The sequence below is a fragment of the Alosa alosa genome, chromosome 13 (assembly GCF_017589495.1).
Source record: "Alosa alosa isolate M-15738 ecotype Scorff River chromosome 13, AALO_Geno_1.1, whole genome shotgun sequence".
Lineage (NCBI taxonomy): Eukaryota > Metazoa > Chordata > Actinopteri > Clupeiformes > Clupeidae > Alosa > Alosa alosa.
The window spans coordinates 17,101,842-17,124,699 of record NC_063201.1 but is presented as its reverse complement, the minus strand read 5'-3'; the positions used below and the strand labels follow the sequence as shown (position 1 = coordinate 17,124,699).

Genomic DNA, 22,858 nt, shown 5'->3' with positions numbered 1-22,858 from the left:
AATTTCTTTGGCAAGTCCCTGTAATATTCACAGTAATTAGTTAGTAGTTAGTAATAGCCTGCCTTTGAGTGTTGTGCAGTGGGTAGAATACATCTGCATGTTTTGGGGTAAGCTGGTTCTGAAAAGGACAGCTAGTCATTTAGTTTGTCCCGAGAGAAGCTTTCGTGTCATTTTTAAATAGTGTGCATAGAGGAGTTGAATCCAGACTGATCCAGATCTGTGGGGGAAGACAGTCAGTCTGCCCTAAAGCCTAGCTGCTATTTTCTTTCAAGCTTGGCGCAGCAAGCACAGCCCAGAGCACCAGCCACAGATACTTTGCATCTCTACCTGAAAATAGAGAGGATGGGTTTCACTCACACCGACCAAGAGTGTAAATAAGATCTTTCCTACTTGTCTACTTAAAGCAGAAGTACAAGGCAAGTCAGACACAGACTATTTTGTTGGTTTTGTTTGGTTGTATTCTAAAACTAAAGCCTATTACTTGGTTGACCTGTCAAAGCTATTTGGCACAAATGTCACACACACATTCCACTTTATTTTGTATCTGTCTTTCTGAAGTAGGCTGTTTGAATTGTGCTACATATTGAAATTGTCTTTAGAGAGAAGGAAGTTCTTCTGTGTTCCATTTTTTTGTCAGTTTTGTTTATTGACTGCTGTATTTCTTGGACATGAAGGTTGAACATTATTTTTGGCATTTCTCTTTCCAAAAGCTACTTCCAGTAGAAATATTTTCACCCCAATTATGAGAGGGGTTTAGGCTCTTTGACAAATGAGATCTTTGAACACAGCAAACAGTTCTGAAACTCAAAAATGAGAATATTACTTAAAAGAATGGTTGCAGAAAATTTAGGTAAGAAGAGGAACTGTGACTTGCAAAAAGACTAGCCTAACTCTGAGTAAGAAGAGTAACATTACTCATGCAGAGTAACACTGAAGACAAGTCTAGAAGCAGAGGGCTTTTACATCGTAATGGGAGTCATTTTAATTACCTGGCCTTTTTCCGTAATAATTCTGTTGTCCCCATTTGCCAGAGGGGAAGAACTGTAAGGATGCGAAGGCAGGCCCTGTGGTTGTATTTGTACCACTGAATAGGCTTACTTCAGGTTTTCTCGCTGTCCCTCCATTTTCGTCATAAGACCATCAATGATCTGTCTTGATTGTGAGTGTATGTATATGTATACGCACACACACACACACTTTACCGGTCAAAGTTTTAGAACACCCCAATTTTTCGATCTCTGCTGGCCACTCCATGTTTTCAAGCTTACCATCTTGTTCTTTTTTCCTAAGGTAGTTCTGGCATAGCTTGGACTTATGTTTTGGGTCATTGTCTTGCTGTGGGATGAACCCCCTGACCAAGCAGGCGTATACTAGAGCGCTGCAGAATGCGGTGGTAGCCGTTTTGGTTCAGGGTGCCTATAACTGTACAAGTCACTGACCCTGGATCCAGCAAAACGGCCCCAGATCATCATGCTTTCTCCCCTATGATTGACAGTTGGGCATTAGCCTAACGTTATACAAGAAGTGTGTAATGCTAGCCTAAACTAATTTAAACACTTTCAATCATAGCTCCAACAGTAAATTATGCTTCTGTCTTATAAGTCTGTGTGTTGTATGATCAATTGAATGGTAACTTGCCTGTAGACACGACTCAAACACTCAAACCAAGAAATAATAATCAGACAAAGAAATCCCCTAACGTTATCGATAGCTATGTAACGTTAGCGTTATTTGGACTGGCTAACATTAACGTCCCATAAAAATGTAAAAGAAATGTAATCACCCCTTGTTGAGTGCAATAACTAAAATAATCAAAATGTTAGCCTAGTTTTGGGGCCTAAACATTATGTAGTCAAACTTTCAGCAAAATCTAAGATGGCACGGTAACCATTTTCCTGGATTCTGTCTGTGGCACAGAATTGACCCAGTAATGCAAAGATTTGAATACTGAATGAATAAGCATGTGTTGAACCGGTCTCCCCCTCCCCATCTCCCACTCGTGTAGATCTGTGCAGTTCCAGCAGCAGCTCGTCCTTCCAGCCCATCCGCAGTCAGATCCCCATCCCCACCGCCCATGTCATGCCCTCCACGGCCGGCACCCCGGCCTCCAAGCCCCAGCCTCGCTCTCTGCCCAAGGAGGAGCCCCAGGTGTCCTCGTCCTCCACCTCACGCAACTCCAGCTCCACATCCAGCTCCAAGTCCTCGCTCTCCAAGTCGGCGTCTTCCCCCAACCTGGACGCTCAGGGTGCGTCGGGGCTGGACGCCGGGGCTGGCGGGCCCAAGCCTGACTGCCTGAGCCGCTACCGCAGCCTGGTGAACGGCCTGGACCACTCGCTCTTCCCCGGCGGCGAGCACACGCGGCTGGACGACCCGCAGCACTTTGACATGCCCAACATGGAGCCCACGCTCAACCAGTCCATGCTGATGGGGGGCCTGGGGGGCGCGGACGTGCTGCGGCCGCCGGTGACCGGCTTCAGGGACGGAGACGCTTACCGGCCATCCCTAGAACAGAGCTACAGGGTACTCCCCGAGGCCCAGTCTGGACTGGCTAGTGGGTCAGTGGACCCGTACGGGATGAGGGGAGGCGGCCTGGGCGTCGGGCACCCGCTGGGTCTGCAGATGGGTGCCAAGGTCTACGAGCCGCTGTTGCAGGAGCGCTGTGCGGAACTCAACAACTGGAAGCAGCTGGAGAACCTCCGTCTTCAGGTGGAACAGATGCAGGTGAGGATTTGCTACATGGAGCTTTTCTTTAGAGGTTAAAACTACAACCAGTGGGGGAACAGAGCCTGTTGCCTCTAACACACACACACACACACACACTGAAGTATGTTCCAGAAGTGTAGTTCAAACAAATATTTGGGATGGAAGGGTATTATGATTAGTGACTTCAGCAAGGGGTTTTGTTTTTAGAGAGAACAGTGGGTTTAGAACTTGGGAGCCTGGCAACAAGCCTGTCGCTCCCCCTTTTGTGCTCGCTGGCGGTATATCTCTCCCAAACTCGGTCTTATTCACCCCTTACCCCTCCCTCTCTATCTCTCTCTCCCTTTCCCTCTCCTCCTCTTTCTTTCTTATTTTCCTCTTTCTTTCTTCTTTTTATTCAGTTCAGCAAAACAAAATAAAAAATGGCCATTTGGAAAACAAGAAAGAGCAAGATCTTGGGGTGTGGTCCAATAAATTAAGTGGAGGTTTTTAGGGGGATGTTGTTGGGAGGTAGAATTAAAACCAAATATGCATATTATAAGATGATCAATGACATTGTGGAGAGGATGGGCATGTTGTTTTTAAGGTATGAATAATGTGCTGAATTATGGTCTGTGTGTTGCATGGTCTGTATTGGATTGCATTTTTTAGTATTTAAACACCTAAATATTGGTTTGATAAAGGAGTGTTAATGCTCTCTCTGTGCCTTTCTGGTGTGTGTGTGTGTGTGTGTAGCTGTATACTACAGGAAGCTGTCAGTACCCTCCTCTGTACCAGTCTGCTGCGTTACACTCGGATGGCAATAAGTGGGAGGCATTAATCAAGACCAACGAAAACCTGCTGAAGGAGAAGGAGATGCTCATTGAAAGGTTTGTGATCAATTCACTTTAATGTTATTTTATTGTGTATAATGCCTTAAATGTAGACAAGTGCCTCTGAACCCCCTTCCTCTAAGTTCCTCTATGCACAGGGTGACAGTGGCTTGGACAGATTCCCCTTTTAACAGGAAAAAACCTTGAGTAGGGGTTTTGCTTGAGAGGGGCCTAGGAGTGATTGTGTTGGGTTACAGTCGTGAAGGAGGGAGTGTGGCAAGGAAATCAAGAGGCAGTCAGCAGTGTGCATGCAACGCATTATGTGTAAGAACTAGGCTTTGTACACATAACTTCTCTAACACTCTGAGGTTGAGTGGATCTATGAAGCTGAGTCATAGCCATATGCTGTGGAGTCATGATCACAGTTTGGTTATTTATATTGTGAGGGATGGCTCACAGTGGTGCAGCACATCTTCACTGGTGCAGCCTGTTTATATTAGGAGTAGAAGATGACTGCAGTGTTGCAAAGTGTTAAACACAGTTAGGGTGGCGTGTTAACCACAGGGTGTGTACACTTGCTGTGTGTTGTGTTACTTGTAATGGTTATGAACTTTTGGCATTTGTTTTTGTAACACATTTGTGTGTGTGTGTGTGTGTGTGTGTGTGTGTGTGTGTGTGTGTGTGTGTGTGTGTGTGTGTGTGTGTGGCGTGTGTGTGTGTGCTGGCGTGTGTGTGTGTGCGGCGTGTGTGTGTGTGGTGTGTGTGTGCATGTGTGTGTGGCGTGTGTGTAAAAGTGCTTGTGTGTGTGTCTTGTGCTTGTCTGTGTCTTGTGTGTGCGTGCTTGTGTGTGTGTGTGCGCGTGTTCCCTTGCGTTAACGTTAAAGGCTTCCGTTTTAACATTCCATATATTATCTTAATGCAGAGGAAGTAGATTGGAAACCAAATAGAACGTTCAAGCATTGTTTTTGTTTTTATTGTTGAAAGGGTCTATATTGTGCTTACAGGCAGAGGCAGCAGGTGGCTCAGCTGGAGCAGCGGCTGAGGGACAGTGAGCTGCAGGTCCACAGTGCGCTGCTGGGACGAGGAGCCCCCTACCCCGACGTGTGTCTGCTCCGCCTGCAGGTCTCCACTCTCTACACACACACACACACACACACACACACACACACACACACCTGCTCTAAAGCGCCGCTAACACAAAGAACTATTCCGCTAAAATGGCCGTTGCTACAGAAATGTGACGTGGTCGCTCAAACTCTATAGCGACAGCGGCAAAAAAAAGTATCGTTCTAGCTAATATGAATATGACTATTGTCCTCACATAAAGTATAATGATAACATCATGAAGGACAATGTCGTTGGAGGTCACTTTCAGAGCGATTTTTGAGGACGCTATAAAGCTGACCGCCATTCAGAATCCATCCAATCCCAATTTTAGCCGTCATATTCACCAACACGAGGAGAGACTTTCCTTATTGTTGGTCAGTGTGGACGCTTTATAGTTATAGTTATATTTTATAGTTATCGTTCCTGGTGGGAACGGCCCTTAATTCTTTTACTGCATACTCATACCTACTCTTACACTTCCACCGTATACACTTCATTGCTCTCACACCTGCACACTATACACAATACTGCCCTCACACCTGCACAATACCTGCTCTCACACCTGCACACTATACACAATACTGCCCTCACACCTGCACAATACCTGCCCTCACACCTGCAATATACACAATACTGCCCTCACACTGCCTCACACCTGCACAATACCTGCTCTCACACCTGTGCAATATACACAATACCTGCTCTCACACCTGTGCAATATACACAATACCTGCTCACACCTGCACAATATACACAATACCTGCTCACACCTGCACAATATACACAATACCTGCTCACACCTGCACAATATACACAATACCTGCTCACACCTGCACAATATACACAATACCTCACACCTGCACAATATACACAATGCCTGCTCTCACACCTGTGCAATATACACAATACCTACTCACACCTGCACAATATACACAATACCTGCTCTCACACCTGCACAATATACATACATACAATATACATACTCACTCCCCCACAACACAGTCCAAACACCATATGTGCTCTCATGCTTATACTTCATACTCTAACTGTAACACTACACACTCCATGCTCTTTCCTGACTGCACACTCAGACCCGCTCCCAGGTGTAAAGTCCTCATAATACTCACACTAGTGGAAATCCCTGTGTCTGGAGTTGGTGTGGTCAGTGTTGTGGTTTTCTCACTTGCTGCAAGGTAGAGCGTAGGGGCGAAATATCAAAGTATCCGTGGACCCTCTGCATGTGAGTAATGTCTTTGTGTGTGGTTTGTGTGTTGTGTGTGGTTTGTGTGTGTCAGGAGGCGCAGCGGGAGAACGCCTTCCTGCGGGCCCAGTTTGCCGAGCGCAGCGATGGCCTGGCCAAAGAGAAGGCAGAGGCAGAGCGGCATCTGGGCGCGGTGGAGGCAGAGACGCGACGCCTGACCGAGTCGCTGCGCGAGGGCGCCGAGAAGCACGCCGAGGAGCTGAAGAGGCAGGAGGAGAGGGTGAGCAACAGCCACACCTCCCTCTCCCTGTCACACAGTCCCTCTCCCCTGTCACACACCTCCCTCTCCCTGTCACACCTGTCACACCTCCCTCTCCCTGCCACACCTCCCTCTCCCTGCCACACCTCCCTCCATTCACTCACACTTTCTTTTGCACTCTGCTGAAGGACTTCATGGTTACTGTGGTGGTAATGATGATTATTTTCCCATCACGATCCTCTAGGCAACTTTAGACTAGCATAGGGGCATAGGGCTTTTGAAAATACATTCAATAATGTGTCTTACAAACAGTTCCCACGGTTCATAGAATTTCTGGAATATCATGAAATTTAGTCTATTCCAGACATGGAAAGTCAGGGAATTTTATACATTTTGGGGCAAAGTCATAACCTAGAAATCTAGATGCAACCTAGCGGCAGCAAATTTGTAATTTTCAACATTTGATATGCTGTCTGTGTCCTTTTTGCAAGTAAATATGAGTTTAAGAGATTTGCAGATTATTACATTCTGTTTTTATTCACATTTTACACAACGTCCCAACTTTTTCTGTTTTGGGTTGTAGATCCGTAACCGGGACAAGCACATAAACAACCTGAAGAAGAAGTGCCAGAAGGAGACGGAGCAGAGCCGAGAGCGGCAGCAGCGCATTGAGACGCTGGAGCGCTACCTGGCCGACCTGCCCACCATGGAGGACTACCAGGCCCAGAGCAAGCAGGTGAGGTACACATACACTCCCCACTCTCTGGGGTTGAGGCACACACACACACACACACACACACACACACACTCCCCACTCTCTGGGGTTGAGCCACACACACACACACACACACACACACACACACACTCCCCACTCTCTGGGGTTGAGCCACACACACACACACACACACACACACACACACCCCACTCTCTGGGGTTGAGCCCCACACACACACACACACACACACACGCACACACACACTCCCCACTCTCTGGGGTTGAGCCCTCACACACACACACACACACACACACACACACACACGCACACACACACTCCCCACTCTCTGGGGTTGAGGCACACACACACACACGCACACACATACACTCCCCACTCTCTGGGGTTGAGGCACACACACACACACTCCCCACTCTCTGGGGACACACACACTCCCCACTCTCTGGGGTTGAGGCACACACACACTCCCCACTCTCTGGGGTTGAGGCACACACACACACACACACGTCTGACAACAATACACACACTGACATCATCATATCTGACAACAATAAAGGCTCCCTGTATGCAGTTTGCTTGCATAAAATGATTTCCGGATTTTGCAACAACACGGCAACAAACACAGGTAGCCTATTGCGGTGGCTATTCAAAATGATGTAAAGATAATGTACAATAAATTGACATTTTGAATAGCCGAAACTACTTTGGACTTGAGACTTTGAATAAACAAACAATTCTGACTTAAGGGTCCCAAGTTGAAACCAGCGACAGGCTATGGTCCTGAATTTAAGGACGTTTCAGAACGGCACACAGCTAGACAACGAGTAGCAGACAGAGCGACATGTTACTTATGCTACCAAAAACTGTTTTTAGTAGTAGCCCTTTATTGTCACTTAGTCACAAGTACCAGCAAAATTAGATTTGAGTCACATTATTGCAGATGTCATATGATGATGCATCTTTCTACAAAATGGTTTGTCTTCTATATCATTAAGGTATTCAATAGACTAAATATATAACCTTACGTCAAAGCTTTAGGCATGTCATTTCGATCAACTACAGACGAGTGGCAGACAGAGCGTGATGTCACTTATAGGCTACCAGAAATTGAGTCACATCACATCGTTTCAAATTTCTTAAAATGATGCAACATTACACAAAATGGTTTGTTTTCTTTATCAGAAAGTTATTCAATAAGCTTAACAATAAACATATAGCCTTAACTCAAAACCGCTGTTAGGCTTATGTCATTTTGATCTGTAAAAATGTCACATGCAGTCATGCCTAAGTTCTGCTTACTGCACATTAATTATAGGCTAATATATTATAATATAATATTCAGTATTCATTATTATATGAATGCTAAGCTGGAATGATGTTTTTCCCTATCATCCTATTTTTAAAGCAGGCATACCTGAGGGCATGTAATTGGGCTACGGGTTTTCTACAGGAATGGCATGTTTGAACGGGCACTGCACTAGTGGTATTTAATTAGATTAGCTTTTTTTTTTGGTATTTAATTAGATTACCTTTTAAATTAGCTTTAGTCGGCCAGCGCATGCTTTGCATACTTTTACTTTCACTCTGTTTGTGGCCAACACGCTCAGTGGTGCAAAGATCTTTTGCAGTTTGGCATTCGTGTTGGACTCCTATGAAATGTGTGATGTGTAACGCATGTGTCACCCCACGTGTGTGAACGAAAACGTGGTGTCACACAAGTTTGCTTGTGAAGCATGTGCGTTGGGATGCTGCAGAGAAGAACTGGTGGGTAGTGGGGGCTGTCGGAAATGATCTTTGTGTGCTACGGGTTTCCAGAGTGTGGAAGAAGCTGCTCACTTTGACAACTCCCTTCCTGTGGAAAGTTTTTTCTCTGCATCTAGGTTGTGTGTCTCTGTTAAGTGTTCATACGTAAACAGAAGAAAAGTAAACCATACCAACATACCTTTATCCTACATTGTCCCAAAGCTTGTTAGAAGAGTGCACGTTTCTTATAAGACCTCATGCTTGAAGGCTCAGGGGTTGAGATTTTGTTGGTGGCTCCTATTACATCTGAAGTGATAAAACTAAGGCTTGAGTTGGTGACGAAGCCACAGTCTGACTGTTAACAGATTCAGTAATTAATGAGATTGTGGGGAATGCACCAGTAGCAAGGCCTGATTTTGTTTGCTCCTAGCCCTGCCCCGAGATCCTCCACTTACTGCCACCAAGGCAGCTGAAGCAGGGAAAGCAGGTTGTGTTTGCTTTGCAGTGCTTATCAGTCTATAGTTGCATTATATTCTCTTGCTTATCTGCTGAAATGTGGTCGCCCTGGCATGTTAATCTGTGCAGCCATCTACCTGTGACAGCAGTGTAGCAGCCGAGCAAGGCGAGATTTTAATGCCGATTGGTTGCAGTGTGAGAAACACCGAACGCTTGTCTCATTTCTTCTCTTTCTTTCCATTGCGCTAAGGCTACATCAGAATTGCAACTTGTATGTCCAGCATACCACTGTGTTTCATTTCTGTTGGGTATGGTCATGTAAAACTATGTTTGGCTATAGGTACAGTTCTGTGCAGATGTTTTGGGTATATTGGAAATGCTGTAATGATCAATTATGGTGATTACAAAAATACATTAATAATAGTTTAATTATTACTTAGAAACATTAGCAACAGAGTGCAGTAAGCGGAACATGCCTCAAACAAAATAATTGCAAAAATTATACAAAAAGAATAATTGGAAATCTAAATATGATGTTTCTTATTACCAATGCAGAAGATAGAAAGAATCTTGCTAAGCAAAAATGGCTAAAAGTTTTGCACGACACTGTACAGACTTCATTTAACCGTGTGGACCATGTGTTTGAGTCAGACTCTTCTGGTTGTGGTGTGGTTAGTTTACCTTGAATGTGGTCGCTAATGGCGAAGAAGTAATTAGCAAATGACAGTAAATCAATAGGATAGAAATGCTTTGAAGTTCAAAAGAACTACACCTGAACTTAATAGAATGAAACTGAATTGAACTTAAACAGTAATGAATCTGAATTTAATTGTCAGCTGGAGGAGGCTGAGCGGAGGGCAGAGCAGCTCCAAGCCACAGTGGAAGAGCTGGAGGCTAGACTTGGGGAGTCGCGCTCGGCCACCCGGGACCGAGACGCCCAGCTGGAAGAGCAGAGACGCCGGGAGCGCGAGCTGCTGAGCACCGTCACGAGGTAACGCACACAAGCACTTCCTCTTTCATACATACAGTATAGTATACTCTACCAACAGGCATATAGGAAAAGGGAAAGGACCCTGGTCATGCCTCAATCACCAACACCATAGTGTGTGTGTGTGTGTGTGTGTGTGTGTGTGTGTGTGTGTGTAGCCTGCAGGAGCGTGTGCAGGAGGGTCTGGAGGATGGAGCGCGGCTGCCGTCTCTGGACCTGGAGAAGCTGAGGACGGAGAACACCGCCCTGAGGGAGGAGCAACACCGACTGAAAAAGGTCAGACGCGTCGCTTGCTGCACACCTCCACCCCCACTCAACCTCAGTTTGCCCAGTGTAGCGGTCACCCCCTCTCTGCCTTAGTTACGTGTAGAAACAGAGGTGTGTTTGAATTTGCAAAGCGTGAATGTTGACAATGTTTTATGTTTGCTTAGAGTTTGCTGTGAGTGTTTTCCAGCACATGCAAAGAGGTAGTCTGAGGAGGTAGTGCTCTGCCACCCATACATGGATGCGGTAGGAAGGGTTGTGTTAAAATTTAACTATTTGAAATGTTTACACAAATACTTTCAAATTGAACAGTTCAAAGGAAAGATGTTTGCCTCAAACATTTCTGTTTGAAGAATTTGAATGCACCTCAGGGCTGTGCAGCATCTGGAGGAGGGCTTTGTGAGCATGTGATCTGTGATTATTGTGTTGCCCTTTACACTGTGACAGTTCAGAGTCCATCTTGGCTGAATGCTGTGTCCTTCTCTTGTGCTGGCAGGTCATTGAGAAGCAGTTGCGTATGATGGAGCAGCTGGGAACACAAATTCGGGTGCGTTTCTCAAACACTCTCATGGTTAAAGGCATGTCGATAGACTTGACAGAAACTGACCTGGGTTGTGTGTGTGCGTGTGTGTGTACGCCTGTGTGCATGCGTGTGTGTGTGCAGACGCTGGAGGATCAGGTGTCTCTGGAGGAGAGCAGCAGCCAGGCTCTGAGGGAGGAGCTGATGGGGAAGGAGCAGGGTCTGCTCCAGCTGCGCTCCGCCATGAAGGAGGTGAGCTATGTACAGACATACATACATACATACATACATACATACATACATACATACATACATATATATATATATATATATATATATATATATATATATATATATATATATATATATATATATATATATATATATATACACATACACACACATACATACATGACCGCATAAGCATACATAAATGCACACATATGGAGACACGCACAAACTTGCACGTCATCTGTTTTTTTTGTTTGTTTGTTTTTGAAAAAATATGAACACTTCTCTTTTTACATGGGAAACACATATTTTAAAACCACAGTTGGTGTACATACTTCCTTCTTTTGTGCAGCTGACAGTCGAACACAGTTAACGCTGTGTCCTGGGTTGCTTTTTATAGCTGATAACCCTGTTTCAGTGGTGTTTTTTTTTATATATGAAATGGCATATTTTTTTGTATGCCAGTTAAGGTACATGTCCACTTTCCTTTAACTCTTAATATGTGATAAAAGTCTTTTTCTTGTTCATCATTCTAGTTGGTTAAATATATACACAGACCCTTTATTTATATTGGTTAACCACCAACAGTTGGTGCTGCTTTTTTTGTGTTTTTTCTAGTGTCTTGTGTCATACATAGCAAAAACACTGTACATTAGCATTAGTGAGAATTGTCATCAATGCGCCATGCGGGGAGTCTCGTGTGCCTCCCGGATAGACGAACAATCTGAACACTTGCGTGTGCACCAAACAGCGGAATATTACACATTGCCAGCCTTCGCTGGGCCTAGTAAAAAAGCTACTTAAGACTACTATCGTGGACGTGGTCACTCATTTAAAATCTTCAGTTGTATGCTATGCAGCATCCCACGTTATCAGGCTACCATCTATGCTGACCATGAGGGCGGCGGGAAGTGAAAGTAAAGTGCTGCGATCGCGCAGTCTAGTCCAGGCTATAGGAGGGCGAAGAAAAAAACTTTTACAAATAACGAATCCCGATTACCACTCCGCTGCTGTCTGGGCCTTTTACTTAATGCATGAAATACAAGCCTTACAGTGAAAGATGGATAGGCTACCTAATCCTATAATTAACGAAAGAAATGGTTTATTTTAACACAGAGGAGGACTCATTTGGCGCTCGCTGTAGCCTCACAAAAATATTTGAGTGCTAGAATGTCCTAGTCGTAGCCTAATAATAAATTGACATTGTTGTTTGTTATCACTATTCTCCTTAATGTGGTCTGACCAACATTTATAAATTGTTACCTGTTAAATTTAAGTATTATATTGTTTTGTATTTGTATGTCACTTTGGACAAAGGCGTCTGCCAAATCCCATAATCATAACCATCTAATGAAAAGTAGCTCAGGAAAATAATGCTGACACTTAATCACCTTTCATCCTAGCCTGTTATTTTATGATCCCCCAACAGGCCATGTGTACACTTCGTTAAATTTCTATAGCCTACAGCCAATGTTGTAAAAGTTAGGCTAAAGGCTTGTGCGGCATTTGATAAGGGATGTCATCAGTAGGCTGACGTAAGGAGGGCTTTCTGTTCCTGTTTATGTGACGGTTTTGCATAACTCAATAAGGATACAGTGCACATTAGGCTTCATTAATAACCAAAAGCGTGTGTGCACATAATGACATTCATTATTCTCCCCAGTCTCTAACCACTGTCCTTCTGCCACGGTGCAGCTCTCCTCTCAGAACCAGGACCTGTTGGATCAGAACCTGACCCTGCAGGAGCACCTGGAGGAGGCGGACCGGGCCGGGTTTGGCTCGGGTGTGGGCCACGGCCGGGGGCCCCCACAGGCGGCGAGCGCACGTCTGACGCAGCGTCTGCACGGCGAGATGGCGGCCTGCCTGTGCGACCTGCGCTCCCTCTGCAGCGTCCTCACGCAGCGCACACAGGGACAGAACCCCAATCTGTCCATGCTGCTCGGCATCGGCACACAGGGACAGAACCCCAATCTGTCCATGCTGCTCGGCATCGGCTGTAAGAACCCAATCCTCTCTCTCTCTCACTCACTCACTCACTCACTCACTCACTCACTCACTCACTCACTCACTCACTCACTCACTCACTCACTCACTCACTCACTCACTCACTCACTCACTCACTCACTCACTCACTCACTCACTCACTCACTCACTCACTCACTCACTCACTCACTCACTGCATCGGCTGTAATATGTCACATGTTCATTCACGTATGTCTACCTTTGGTCAAGTCCTGCATTCCTATGTAACTGTTGCTATGTCAGATAAACAGTGGAAACCTGTAGACTTAGTAAACAAAACAATCATGACAAACGTACAGTCAACAAGTGTGGATACAGGTGAAGAAATAACCACCAGCTCTGCACAGCACAACGCACCGATTGGAGCTACAGACGCTCATCAACCGGCCAGACTTTATCAGACATCTGACCATTGGCTTGTTCTGCATTCCCTGTAACACACATTCTCTTTCATATGCTTGGTCAGTGGGATTAACCCCCACTCACTCATGTTCCATCTCTCTCTCACATGCTGTCGGTGTGTTTCTCTTCTCTTTTAGGCTCTCCGTCTGTTTCTCGGCCTCTCTTGCATGCTCTCTGTCTCTCTCTCTCATGCGGTTCACAATGCTTTGGTATTTATATAGTCAGAATGCTTACATCTGAACTCTCAAAGCATTCCTGCAAGATTTGTGGTGCTCGTAACTGTGCATATGGTGTATGTACTATATGTATGTGTGTGTACATAGCATTATGTCTGTTTGTGTCTATATAAACGTTATGTGTGTTCTCTCACCTCATCAGCCCCACCGCCGCTGGCTGACCCCTGTGAGGACTGGCTGAGCTCGGAGGTGCTGCAGAGGAAGCTGGCCGAGGCCCAGCAGCTCCGCCGTGACGTGGAGCAGCTCAGGACCACCATCTCTGATCGCTACGCGCAGGACATGGGCGAGAACTGCATCACCCAGTGAGCTGGCGCTCAGGGGCATATATAGGGGCAGTATACAAGCGTGTCACCCAGTGGTGTTCAGTCCTAGCCACAATCATCACTACATGCCATTCGCACAACTGTATTACTTACACACACACACACACACACACACACACACACACACACACACACACACAGAGTAATCACCTCTGCATCAACCCCAGGACCCAGACAGCCACTGCCTCACCTCAGCAGACTTCCAGACCTGTGGTGTGAGTGGGCCTCTTCTGAGGAGAGGGCGTGGGCACTGTGTGTTCACTTGTGCTTTGCCATCAGAACACTTCCAGTATTGCCAGAACACTAATAGCCTGCTTTTTGTATATGTGTGGAATACTTTAGATTCTCTACTTTTAGTTTCTGCCCTGTTCAGTCTGTTTTTTGTGGTGTCATCAACACTATATTTATTTAAGATGTGTCTTCCTCTTTGAGGAAAAAGAATATCTTTAGATGCGGTTGACAATCAACTGAAAATGTCTCTCTTGCTGAACCATGGCAGTGCAAGTATCCCTTAAGCTGATGATGCGTGGGGCAGCGTTTTGAGCAATAATGCTGGGCAACCTGATGATTTGCCTACAGATGATTGAAGTTCTCCAGAAAATCAATTTTTGATTGCCAGAACCCTAACAATGAGGGCCATTGCCCAGCAGCATTGCTCAAAAAGTTGCCCTATGTATCATCAGCTTTAGTCACTGTTATTTCAAATGTATCATTTAGCTTTGTATTCCGGAAGAAAGTGAGATGGTTTAGCGGACTTTCATTGGATTGTTATTGAACCATGACTGTCAAGGGAGTGGTGTTCTGTCGAGCCATCAGGGACCCCGCTCTCTTTCTCTCTCCCTTGTTCTTTCTTTTCCTTCTTTCATCCATTGGTGCTTAACCAGCACAGCCTGTTGGTTGCATGGCCATCTCAACAGACGCAGTGGTCTTGCTCAGAAAAGTGCCTTCCTCTGACTAAAGTGTCCTCGTACTCAACATGATCGCCCAGACTGTTGCGCAACCCTCTGTAGCAAAGCAATGACTGAAACAATCATGTGCACCAAGGTTATTTGCACAGCATTTCAGATGCTCCTGTTGGAATAGACTGGCCTCTCTATTGACTCTGGGGGGTGGGTGGGGTGGGGCATTACACGCCAGCTAACTGACCTCCACATTCCCTTTACACAGATGTACTGAATGTGTTATTTGACGTGTTGTGTTGTGTTCTGTTGTGTTGCTGTATTAGAGTAGTATCATAGACTTGTGCACTTCCTGTGTTTGGCTTCCTGTTGAGACGGAGGGGTTGTCTGACGTCTTCTCCACACAGTTTCATTCTGCCTGCAATACCATAGCAACCACTGTGGTGTTATCCATGTACCTAACGTCAACTACCATATCCTGTGGGCGCCAATTTAGAGCGGCATTGACACAGACACATGACCCATTGCTGCACCTTAGATGGGCGGCCTAAATAATTCCTTCTTGATCTGGAGCGTTGTGGCTCTCGTGCGCAGTGTGTGGTGTGTCGGGCCACCGTCTGCTCAGCAGTTGTTTTACAGTGCCAAAAAGGGACAAGGGTGTTAAGCTGTTAACATGCAAACACCTGAAAGCTGGTAGTCTGCTTGTATTAATGTCTCCTCTTAACACTAAACAAAGCCTTTCTGTGTGCATAAAGGGTACTTTTGCACAGGGGAGAATGGGAGGAAGTTAAACGTGTGGGGCAGGGCGGGGGCATCGTTTCTTGGAATTAAGCTGAATAGGAACCTTGCAACCTCTGTTATGAAGCTAAGAAAGACTGTTATTTGATGGTCTTTTCACACCTCTGTGTGCTTGTCTTTCACCTAGTCATGCAGCTGCATTTTCATGCAAGTATTTGTTTCGTAACTGCTGAACTCCTCTACTGCGCCGAATACTCTGCACACAGTATTGTGCTCTGTGGTAAAAGATGATGCCTATCTCCAACTTCTAGTCTAAAGGGAGGAGAATTTTTTTGGACTGCTCCACATCCTTGCCTTTTAAATACTATAAAAACTGACACTACAGTGACAAAGTATTTTACCTGTTTTGTGTTTCCTCTGTGAAGACTTGAATAACATGCCAGAAGTCCTATTAAAATGTCTGGAAATAATTTATTAATGAAATGATGTTGGGCAAGTACTGCACATAGTCCGTGGTCATGACCAGACTGCACAGAGAATGTTAGTGTGTGAGCGTGTGTGTGACTAAGAAGAAACCAGCTAAAGCAACCAGTTAAGCCAGCTGTTTTTGCAACACTAAAAGATATCTATTTTTGTCATATTTTAGAAATAAAGTTTGTTTTCAATAACTTTGCAGTTGTTTGTGTTCCTTTATCTGCATTAAAATTAAGCACTGCAAAACACTTGGGTGTCATCGATGTAGACTGAAAACAGGATATCTGTGAGGAGTGTTTTTGTGTCCATGCTCTTGTGTCCACAGATTTCTGTGTGTGTGCTTGTATCTGTATGTGCCCATCAGTAAGGTTGAAGCAGCAGAGCAGCACTGGGTGTGAGGCCGCAAGCTGCAAGTGTTTGGGTGTCATCGTCATAGCGTCGTCGTGGAAACACACTGATGATGTTGTATGGAGAGGAACCTGAGCATCTAGTGATTGAAGCCAAATACAAATCTGTTAGTTGGGTCTGTTGCAAATTATCATTCAAAACTTCACACTATTTTATTAGTTGCTAACACTATTTGAAAAAATAGCTTCTTTTAAAAGCATACCTCAAAGACATCTTAACGAGAGCATGATTATATTATAAGAATAAGGCTCGTAGATAACCAGTTTTGGCAGATTATTTATGGTTTCTGCTATAAACTCACCTGTGTTTGTCCAGGTACTGCCGCAGGTCTCCTACTGTCTGAGTGATGTGCATCTTTAGAACGAAAGTCTTCTCCCCATTCTCGGACTTCACTCTCAGGGTGCTGATGTCCCCGTCGGGATCACATGCAGTCCTGTCCGGCTCATCCAACCTTACAGACAGGGAGACACCTGAACACCAAGGAGTCCAAAACTCTAGCTAGCAAACCTCATGGTGGGAGAAAGATGTCGGATGTTACTAACAATTACAACTACTGCTGTTCTTCCTCCTCCTTTTCCTCACGATTCCTTAAACCCCACCCACAGTTCCATGAATTGCAGTTAAATAGTAACGCCTTACTTGCTTATTTATCCTGGCAGTGTGCAGGATAGTATTTGACACATCTGCATTGGGAGTGTCCAGTATAGTATTTGACACGTCTGCATTGGGTGTGTGCAGTATAGTATTTGACGTGTGCATTGGGAGTGTGCAGTATAGTATATGACGTGTGCATTGGGTGTGTGCAGTATAGTATTTGACTTGTGCATTGGGTGTGTGCAGTATAGTATTTGACGTGTGCATTGGGTGTGTGCGGTATAGTATTTGACGTGTGCATTGGGAGTGTGCGGTATAGTATTTGACGTGTGCATTGGGAGTGTGCGGTATAGTATTTGACGTGTGCATTGGGTGTGTGCAGTATACTGTAGTATTTGACATGTGTGCAGTATAGTATTTGACACGTCTGCATTGGGAGTGAGTTGTAGCCCGATTACCTCTCATGTAAGGTCTGTAGTGCCGGGGTGTCTACAATGATCACAGAAGGGTGCTGCTCTTCCACAGCAGAACCCTACACCACATAGAGAAAGAGACACTCACCAAACAAAAAAAAAGTTATTTTGAAGCCTTGCAGAATAATTACAAATCCCATCCCTGCTTACCTTTAAATGGTTTCTTAACGAGTCACGAATGTCGATCACCTTTCCAGCTTTGATGACTGTCTTTGGTAGCTTCCTCAAGAACTGCTCTGTGGACACCGCCTTGCCTAGAAAACCAACAAATAATCACATGGCATGGTTTAAGACGTACAGGGTCTCCTTAATGCATAAACCAAGTGAGGTCTCCACAGGAGGTGCGGTACTCTCAGACCTGATGCACAGCTGGTGCCCTGAGTTGTGTCCAGGCTTTGAGCTGAGGTCTCACTGGATGCTTCACACACCAGCTGACCCTTGCCAGGAAAGTCCTTTTGCTCTCGCCGGTCTTTGTATACCTCCTCTCGCCTGTCCTGTACCTATGAGCGCACAGCGCAAACCGTAAAGAAGCAGAAAGAATATGGCAACAGTATAGCTGACATTCAAAAAGAGTTAATGAGTGCACATCCCACCTTCTGGCAGGTGCAGGACAAAAAAACTTACTCCAGTGAAAAAAAATATATAATGTACACATACATATAATGTACATTAATTAAATATGGGAGTTTAAGCAGTGTTGCGGACATTATATATTTTTTTCACAAACAGTATAGCTGACACACAGATGTATGTAGACATCGCCATGCACGCTCACCTGGAAGGGAACCCCATCAGGAAACCGCTCCTGCAGCTCTGAGGGGAAATAGCCATCCATCAGGTCCTGCATGCACTGCTGTGAAGGCACAAGCACAGGCAGGGAACCATGAACGTCTAGTCTTAAAAAGCTTCAGGAACCATGAAGAACGTCTAGTCTTAAAAAGCTTCAAAAGCCATGAAGAATGTCTAGTCTTAAAAAGCTTCAGGAACCATGAAGAACGTCTAGTCTTAAAAAGCTTCAGGAGCGGGCTGCACCAACAGGACTTAGGACCAGTCTTAAACTAAGACTGGCGTAACTCAACGTTCTATGTCTAAAATTATGTTGCGCCTGTTGCACCACGCTGATTTCTGTTGGTGCAACAGGCGTTAGATATGGGCCTAAGACCAGTCTTAACAAAGACTAACTTAGCACTTATGGCCGGCGTAGCAAAGACTAGTTGGTGCAACCTGCTCCAGTTGTCTCCATTCTTTGGTTCTCTTCAGTGCCAAGTGCTCTCGTCACAGTTGGCCTCATGTGCCTCTTCTGATAAATCACATCACTTTAGACTCCTGCCTTCACAAGGAAGGCAAACAACTGCAGCTAACATTCTGTTCAAATGATGCCTTGCTTTAAACAGAAGCCCTAAATCTGGCAAGAAACCCAAACAACACAATGGGATGCAAAAAATGGTTGTGATACACTCTCGAGACAGCTTCTGTTGGCTGTGACACTTGCTTCCCTATTGTGAGCTGACTCTAACCCTGACCCTAACTGGCCCTGCATTGGCATGGACCAGATGATCTGATGTCCAGGTGGTCTCCTGAGGGCTACCTGGGTGCTGGGCTCGTCGTAGGAGCGGAAGGGCCCGCTGAACATCACAATGCCGTTGCTGTACAGCTGTAAGGGAATGGGCGTCCGCTGGGCCAGCTGGGCGCCACCAGGCACGGCCTTCACGTAGGACTCCCCCTCGCCCGCCAGCACATTCAGCTCCCGGATGTTCGCCAGCACGAGGTCAAAGTTCATCCTGAACTCTCCTGCCCTGGAGGTGGCTGCAAAGACAGGATCCAACAGGACTGATGACAGCGGCCTACGATAATGAGTGATGAAATCCATGAAATCCACAAAACTGACAAGGTTTCAATGAAATGAATCGAACACACACAACTATATGAAGTTTTGCTGAGTGACATTCGAATGAGTTGATGGTCATATTCAAATTTGCAGTGGTCTCTTAATTTTGAATATGACCCTCAACTCATTCGAATGTCACTCAACCGTAGGATGACATCAGAAAAATGTGCAGTAGTCTTCATTTTTTCCAGAGCTGTAGTTGAGTATCATCTGCATAGCAGTGATGGGCAAATCCATGATGACAGCAGCCTACGATAATGAGTGGTGCAATCCACAAAACTGACAAGGTTTCAATGAAATGAATCGAACACACACAACTATATGACGTTTTGTTGATAGTGTGCTTTTGAGTCCAACTTCAATAGTACATCTGTCGCACTGTGTAATACCAGTGTCTCTGGTACCTGGCTCCCATAGGCTTTGCTTTGTGTGTTTGTCTGCATCATCCATGTCGGAGCTGGGTTCATCAGCACGCCTGTCACAATTGTTTCCTATCCAGATCATGCCATAATCAGCCAGGAATTGCTGTGGGGAAGACATTTCATGTCTGTCATTTCTTTATATGTTAATGAACATTTTCATATCATCTGCTTCAACCCTTGCAACAAAAGAGGGAAGTGAATGGTGTGTTTTTTGCCGTTGTTTTTTATATATATATATATATATATATATATATTTTTTTTTTTTTTTTTTTTTTTGTAAAGGTATGGGACTGAAATCCAAGTGTGTGTGTGAAATGAAATAATCCATTTATTTGCTAGAATTTGATATTCATAGTAAATGAAAATAGTAAACTTGTCTGTTAAATGATTGTCTTTCACCTCCATTTCCCACACTTGCTTCTGCAGGTTGTGACATTTCTCAACCAGTTCCTCTTCGCAGTTTTGTTCTGAACAACACAGACAGATATCATAGCAGGACATAACTACTCATTTGATGCCACTATTTATAAACTGTGAAGTTTGGGGGAAATTGACAGTTCTGTAGAGGCGTTATTTACCTTCACATTAAAGAGGAAGTTAATGACAACACTATTTGTGCAATGAAAATTATCAGATTCTCCTTTGGATAAACAGTGTGAAAAAATACCTTTAGACTTCTTCTGAAACTTCAACTTCTCTTCCAAAACAGCTATTGTCTTTTCCTTTAGGTGAGAAGGGAGTTAAAGTGGTTCACGGTAACCGGTATGTCGTGAGGTTAAGTGGGGTGTGCTGTGGAATTTTGAGGAACCTAATGCGCTTTCATACAGATTCGCGAAATAGACTAGAGGGCTATTTTTAAATGCATCAATGACACAGCTTCTTAATTAAAACGGTTTTGGGTAGTCATTTAAAGTTGTTGTTATTAAGTAGCCTAATATACAGATCTGTTACACAGCTCAGTCAACATGTGAGCATGTACCCATCGCTGTAGTCTCAACTCATTAACACTCTGTATAGAAGATTGATAATGTGTATGATACTTCATAATAAGTAACTAAATTGGGAGTGCCTCAGCATTTTAGTTTGACCTTTGATGTGCCTTAGCCACAAAAAGGTTGAGAACCTCTGCTGTAGGCCTTCTGTGTATTGTGTACAGCAGCTTGTGCCTATATGGTTTCTGATGCATGTTTCTGATTGGATGTTAAAACAGAACATGGAAGAGGTTGTTGCAGTGGTGTGGATATTGTTCTACTTATGGAGAGTTAGGCTAACTCTCTTAATGTGTGTGTAGCCTCTTGCCTTCCTTTGAATGTCCAAAGCTTGTGCCTTCACTTTGATCTCTAGCTGGGCCAGCTTCTGCATCATAGTGGACATCAGCTCAAAATCTGTAGGAGGGGGGTCTGGTGACAGATACAGTAAGCACATGTTATGTAGGAACTACAACCAAGACTGACAATGTACACCAACTTAGCAAAGTACACTGGTAAGTCAGTGTATCCTCCCTCAACACTGATGATCCCATGAGGAAAATTTGGTCTCTGCATTTAACCCAATCGGTGAATTAGTGAAACACAAACAGCACACAGTGTACACACAGTGAGGTGAAGCACACACTAATCCCGGCGCAGTGAGCTGCCTGCTACAACGGCGGCGCTCAGGGAGCAGTGAGGGGTTAGGTGTCTTGCTCAAGGGCACTTCAGCCGCGGCCCACTAGTCGGGGCTCGAACCGGCAACCCTCCGGTTACAAGTCCAGAGTGCTAACCAGTGGGCCACGGCTGCCCTAAGTTATAGGTTAAGATATACTGTAGGTAGTACAGTTTCACAATGTGTGGCCTAACTGGAAACTACAAATCACCTTCAAACTGTGTGAAAGCTGATGTGAAACTAAATGGCCTGCTGCACTCAGAGCATTCTACTGTTAGCGCCTCTCATGTCCTACTTATGGCAAAAAAACAGTTACAGGGCAGCAAGCCTATTAGTCAGGAACAGGTGTGGGTTCAGTATGTCAAGGGCACTTCAATGCAGAGGAGGGGGGAGTCAGACCAAGGTTATCCGTTTAGCCTCCCCCTCTATTCCAATCCCCATACGTTTGAGTGCAGTGAGTGTAATGAACCTCATCAGGGCAATGTTAAGCTGAGCAAAAAAGAGAAGCTTCATGTGCTGCACTGCAAGGAGACAGGATGTGGATACATGTTTGCTGGTATACACCAGCAATCTGCAGCAGCAGAGGATGGCAGGATACACTTCTAAGCAAAGGAGGGAGTGAACAGAACTTACAGTCAGCTGCTCTCCCCCTCTGTGACATCTTTGAGGAAGCGGCACCATCAGCGTTTGAACGGTTTGAGTGACACCTTCTGGAGAGGATGTCTTTCAACACACCCAACTCATTTTCTGAAGAGAAATTCAAACCAACACAACATAAATCCCTCCTACCCCAGCCCAAACACACCAAAACACATACAGAACATAGGCTACAGATAGTCACATCACAGCACATAGGCTAATGGACAACAAAATCAACTGCACTATGGCCTAAAAAAAACCTTACCAATGGATGAACTTTGCTTCAAGGGCACTCTTTTTCTCCTGTACACAATACATTGTTATGCTATTGCATTTGCCACCGAAAGTGAACTGGAAAATATTTGTGCATAAATCTCGCTTTAATTTACCCTTCATCCAGAGATCCAGGCAAGGGTGCTCTACGGGTTTTCCCCAACAGAGATAAAGGTGAGCTCATTTTAAACAAACTGAAAGCAAAGCGGTAAAAAAACGTGGATCAGGGCACGACGAATCCTAAATTAAAAACAAGTTACCTGCAAATTTGTAACATTGTTTACTGCCATTGCTGTGTGCGGAAAGTTAAAAGTTCAACTTACCTGGCCAAAGCTACTTGATTATCGTTTGCAACATTCTGAGCATCAAACTCAAGAAAATGCAATGGAACGCTGACGTTCCAGGTGAC

General features: G+C 44.8%; 2 protein-coding genes across 8 annotated transcripts in view; one reads left to right on the top strand and one right to left on the bottom strand.

The window, feature by feature from the left end:
• cep85 (centrosomal protein 85) overlaps positions 1–16,302 on the top strand; it is a 27,647-nt gene extending 11,345 nt beyond the window's left edge. For 5 of the 6 annotated variants that reach the window (XM_048260470.1, XM_048260473.1, XM_048260468.1 and 2 more), the window contains 11 exons: positions 2,006–2,721; positions 3,436–3,569; positions 4,517–4,634; positions 5,915–6,100; positions 6,663–6,815; positions 9,848–10,002; positions 10,158–10,275; positions 10,760–10,810; positions 10,928–11,035; positions 12,710–13,010; positions 13,817–16,302. In XM_048260470.1, coding sequence (XP_048116427.1) covers positions 2,006–2,721; positions 3,436–3,569; positions 4,517–4,634; positions 5,915–6,100; positions 6,663–6,815; positions 9,848–10,002; positions 10,158–10,275; positions 10,760–10,810; positions 10,928–11,035; positions 12,710–13,010; positions 13,817–13,980 — 2,204 coding nt within the window. In that variant the 3' untranslated portion in view covers positions 13,981–16,302. Of the gene's footprint in view, positions 1–2,005; positions 2,722–3,435; positions 3,570–4,516; positions 4,635–5,914; positions 6,101–6,662; positions 6,816–9,847; positions 10,003–10,157; positions 10,276–10,759; positions 10,811–10,927; positions 11,036–12,709; positions 13,011–13,815 lie in introns of all 6 variants that reach the window. The other variant, XM_048260471.1, reaches the window with a different exon arrangement.
• On the bottom strand, positions 16,086–22,858 carry ubxn11 (UBX domain protein 11). 2 transcript variants are annotated; one of them, XM_048260491.1, is made up of 15 exons: positions 22,773–22,858; positions 22,566–22,643; positions 22,442–22,479; positions 22,171–22,284; positions 21,193–21,293; positions 20,561–20,615; positions 20,293–20,360; positions 19,876–19,996; positions 19,172–19,389; positions 18,359–18,436; positions 17,942–18,083; positions 17,734–17,837; positions 17,569–17,642; positions 16,818–16,967; positions 16,086–16,595 (listed from the first exon to the last, which is right to left on the bottom strand). In XM_048260491.1, exons 2-15 carry the CDS (start codon positions 22,631–22,633, stop codon positions 16,469–16,471), a joined length of 1,458 nt encoding a protein of 485 aa, XP_048116448.1. In that variant the 5' UTR covers positions 22,634–22,643; positions 22,773–22,858; the 3' UTR covers positions 16,086–16,468. The 2 variants fall into 2 exon arrangements, with proteins under 2 accessions (XP_048116448.1, XP_048116449.1); XM_048260492.1 differs by lacking the exons at positions 22,442–22,479; positions 22,773–22,858 and having other exon boundaries at positions 22,566–22,646.

What these genes read in the sequence shown, in the direction of transcription:
- ubxn11 (XM_048260491.1), bottom strand. Translation starts at nt 22,633, where the DNA reads ATGAGCTCACCTTTATCTCTGTTGGGGAAAACCCGTAGAGCACCCTTG. An exon ending in GTTTCAGAAGAAGTCTAAAG is followed by an intron (nt 20,361 to 20,560) that starts GTATTTTTTCAC and finishes TGTGTTGTTCAG; the next exon opens with AACAAAACTGCGAAGAGGAA. An exon ending in CTACAGACCTTACATGAGAG is followed by an intron (nt 16,968 to 17,568) that starts GTAATCGGGCTA and finishes CCTGTCTGTAAG; the next exon opens with GTTGGATGAGCCGGACAGGA.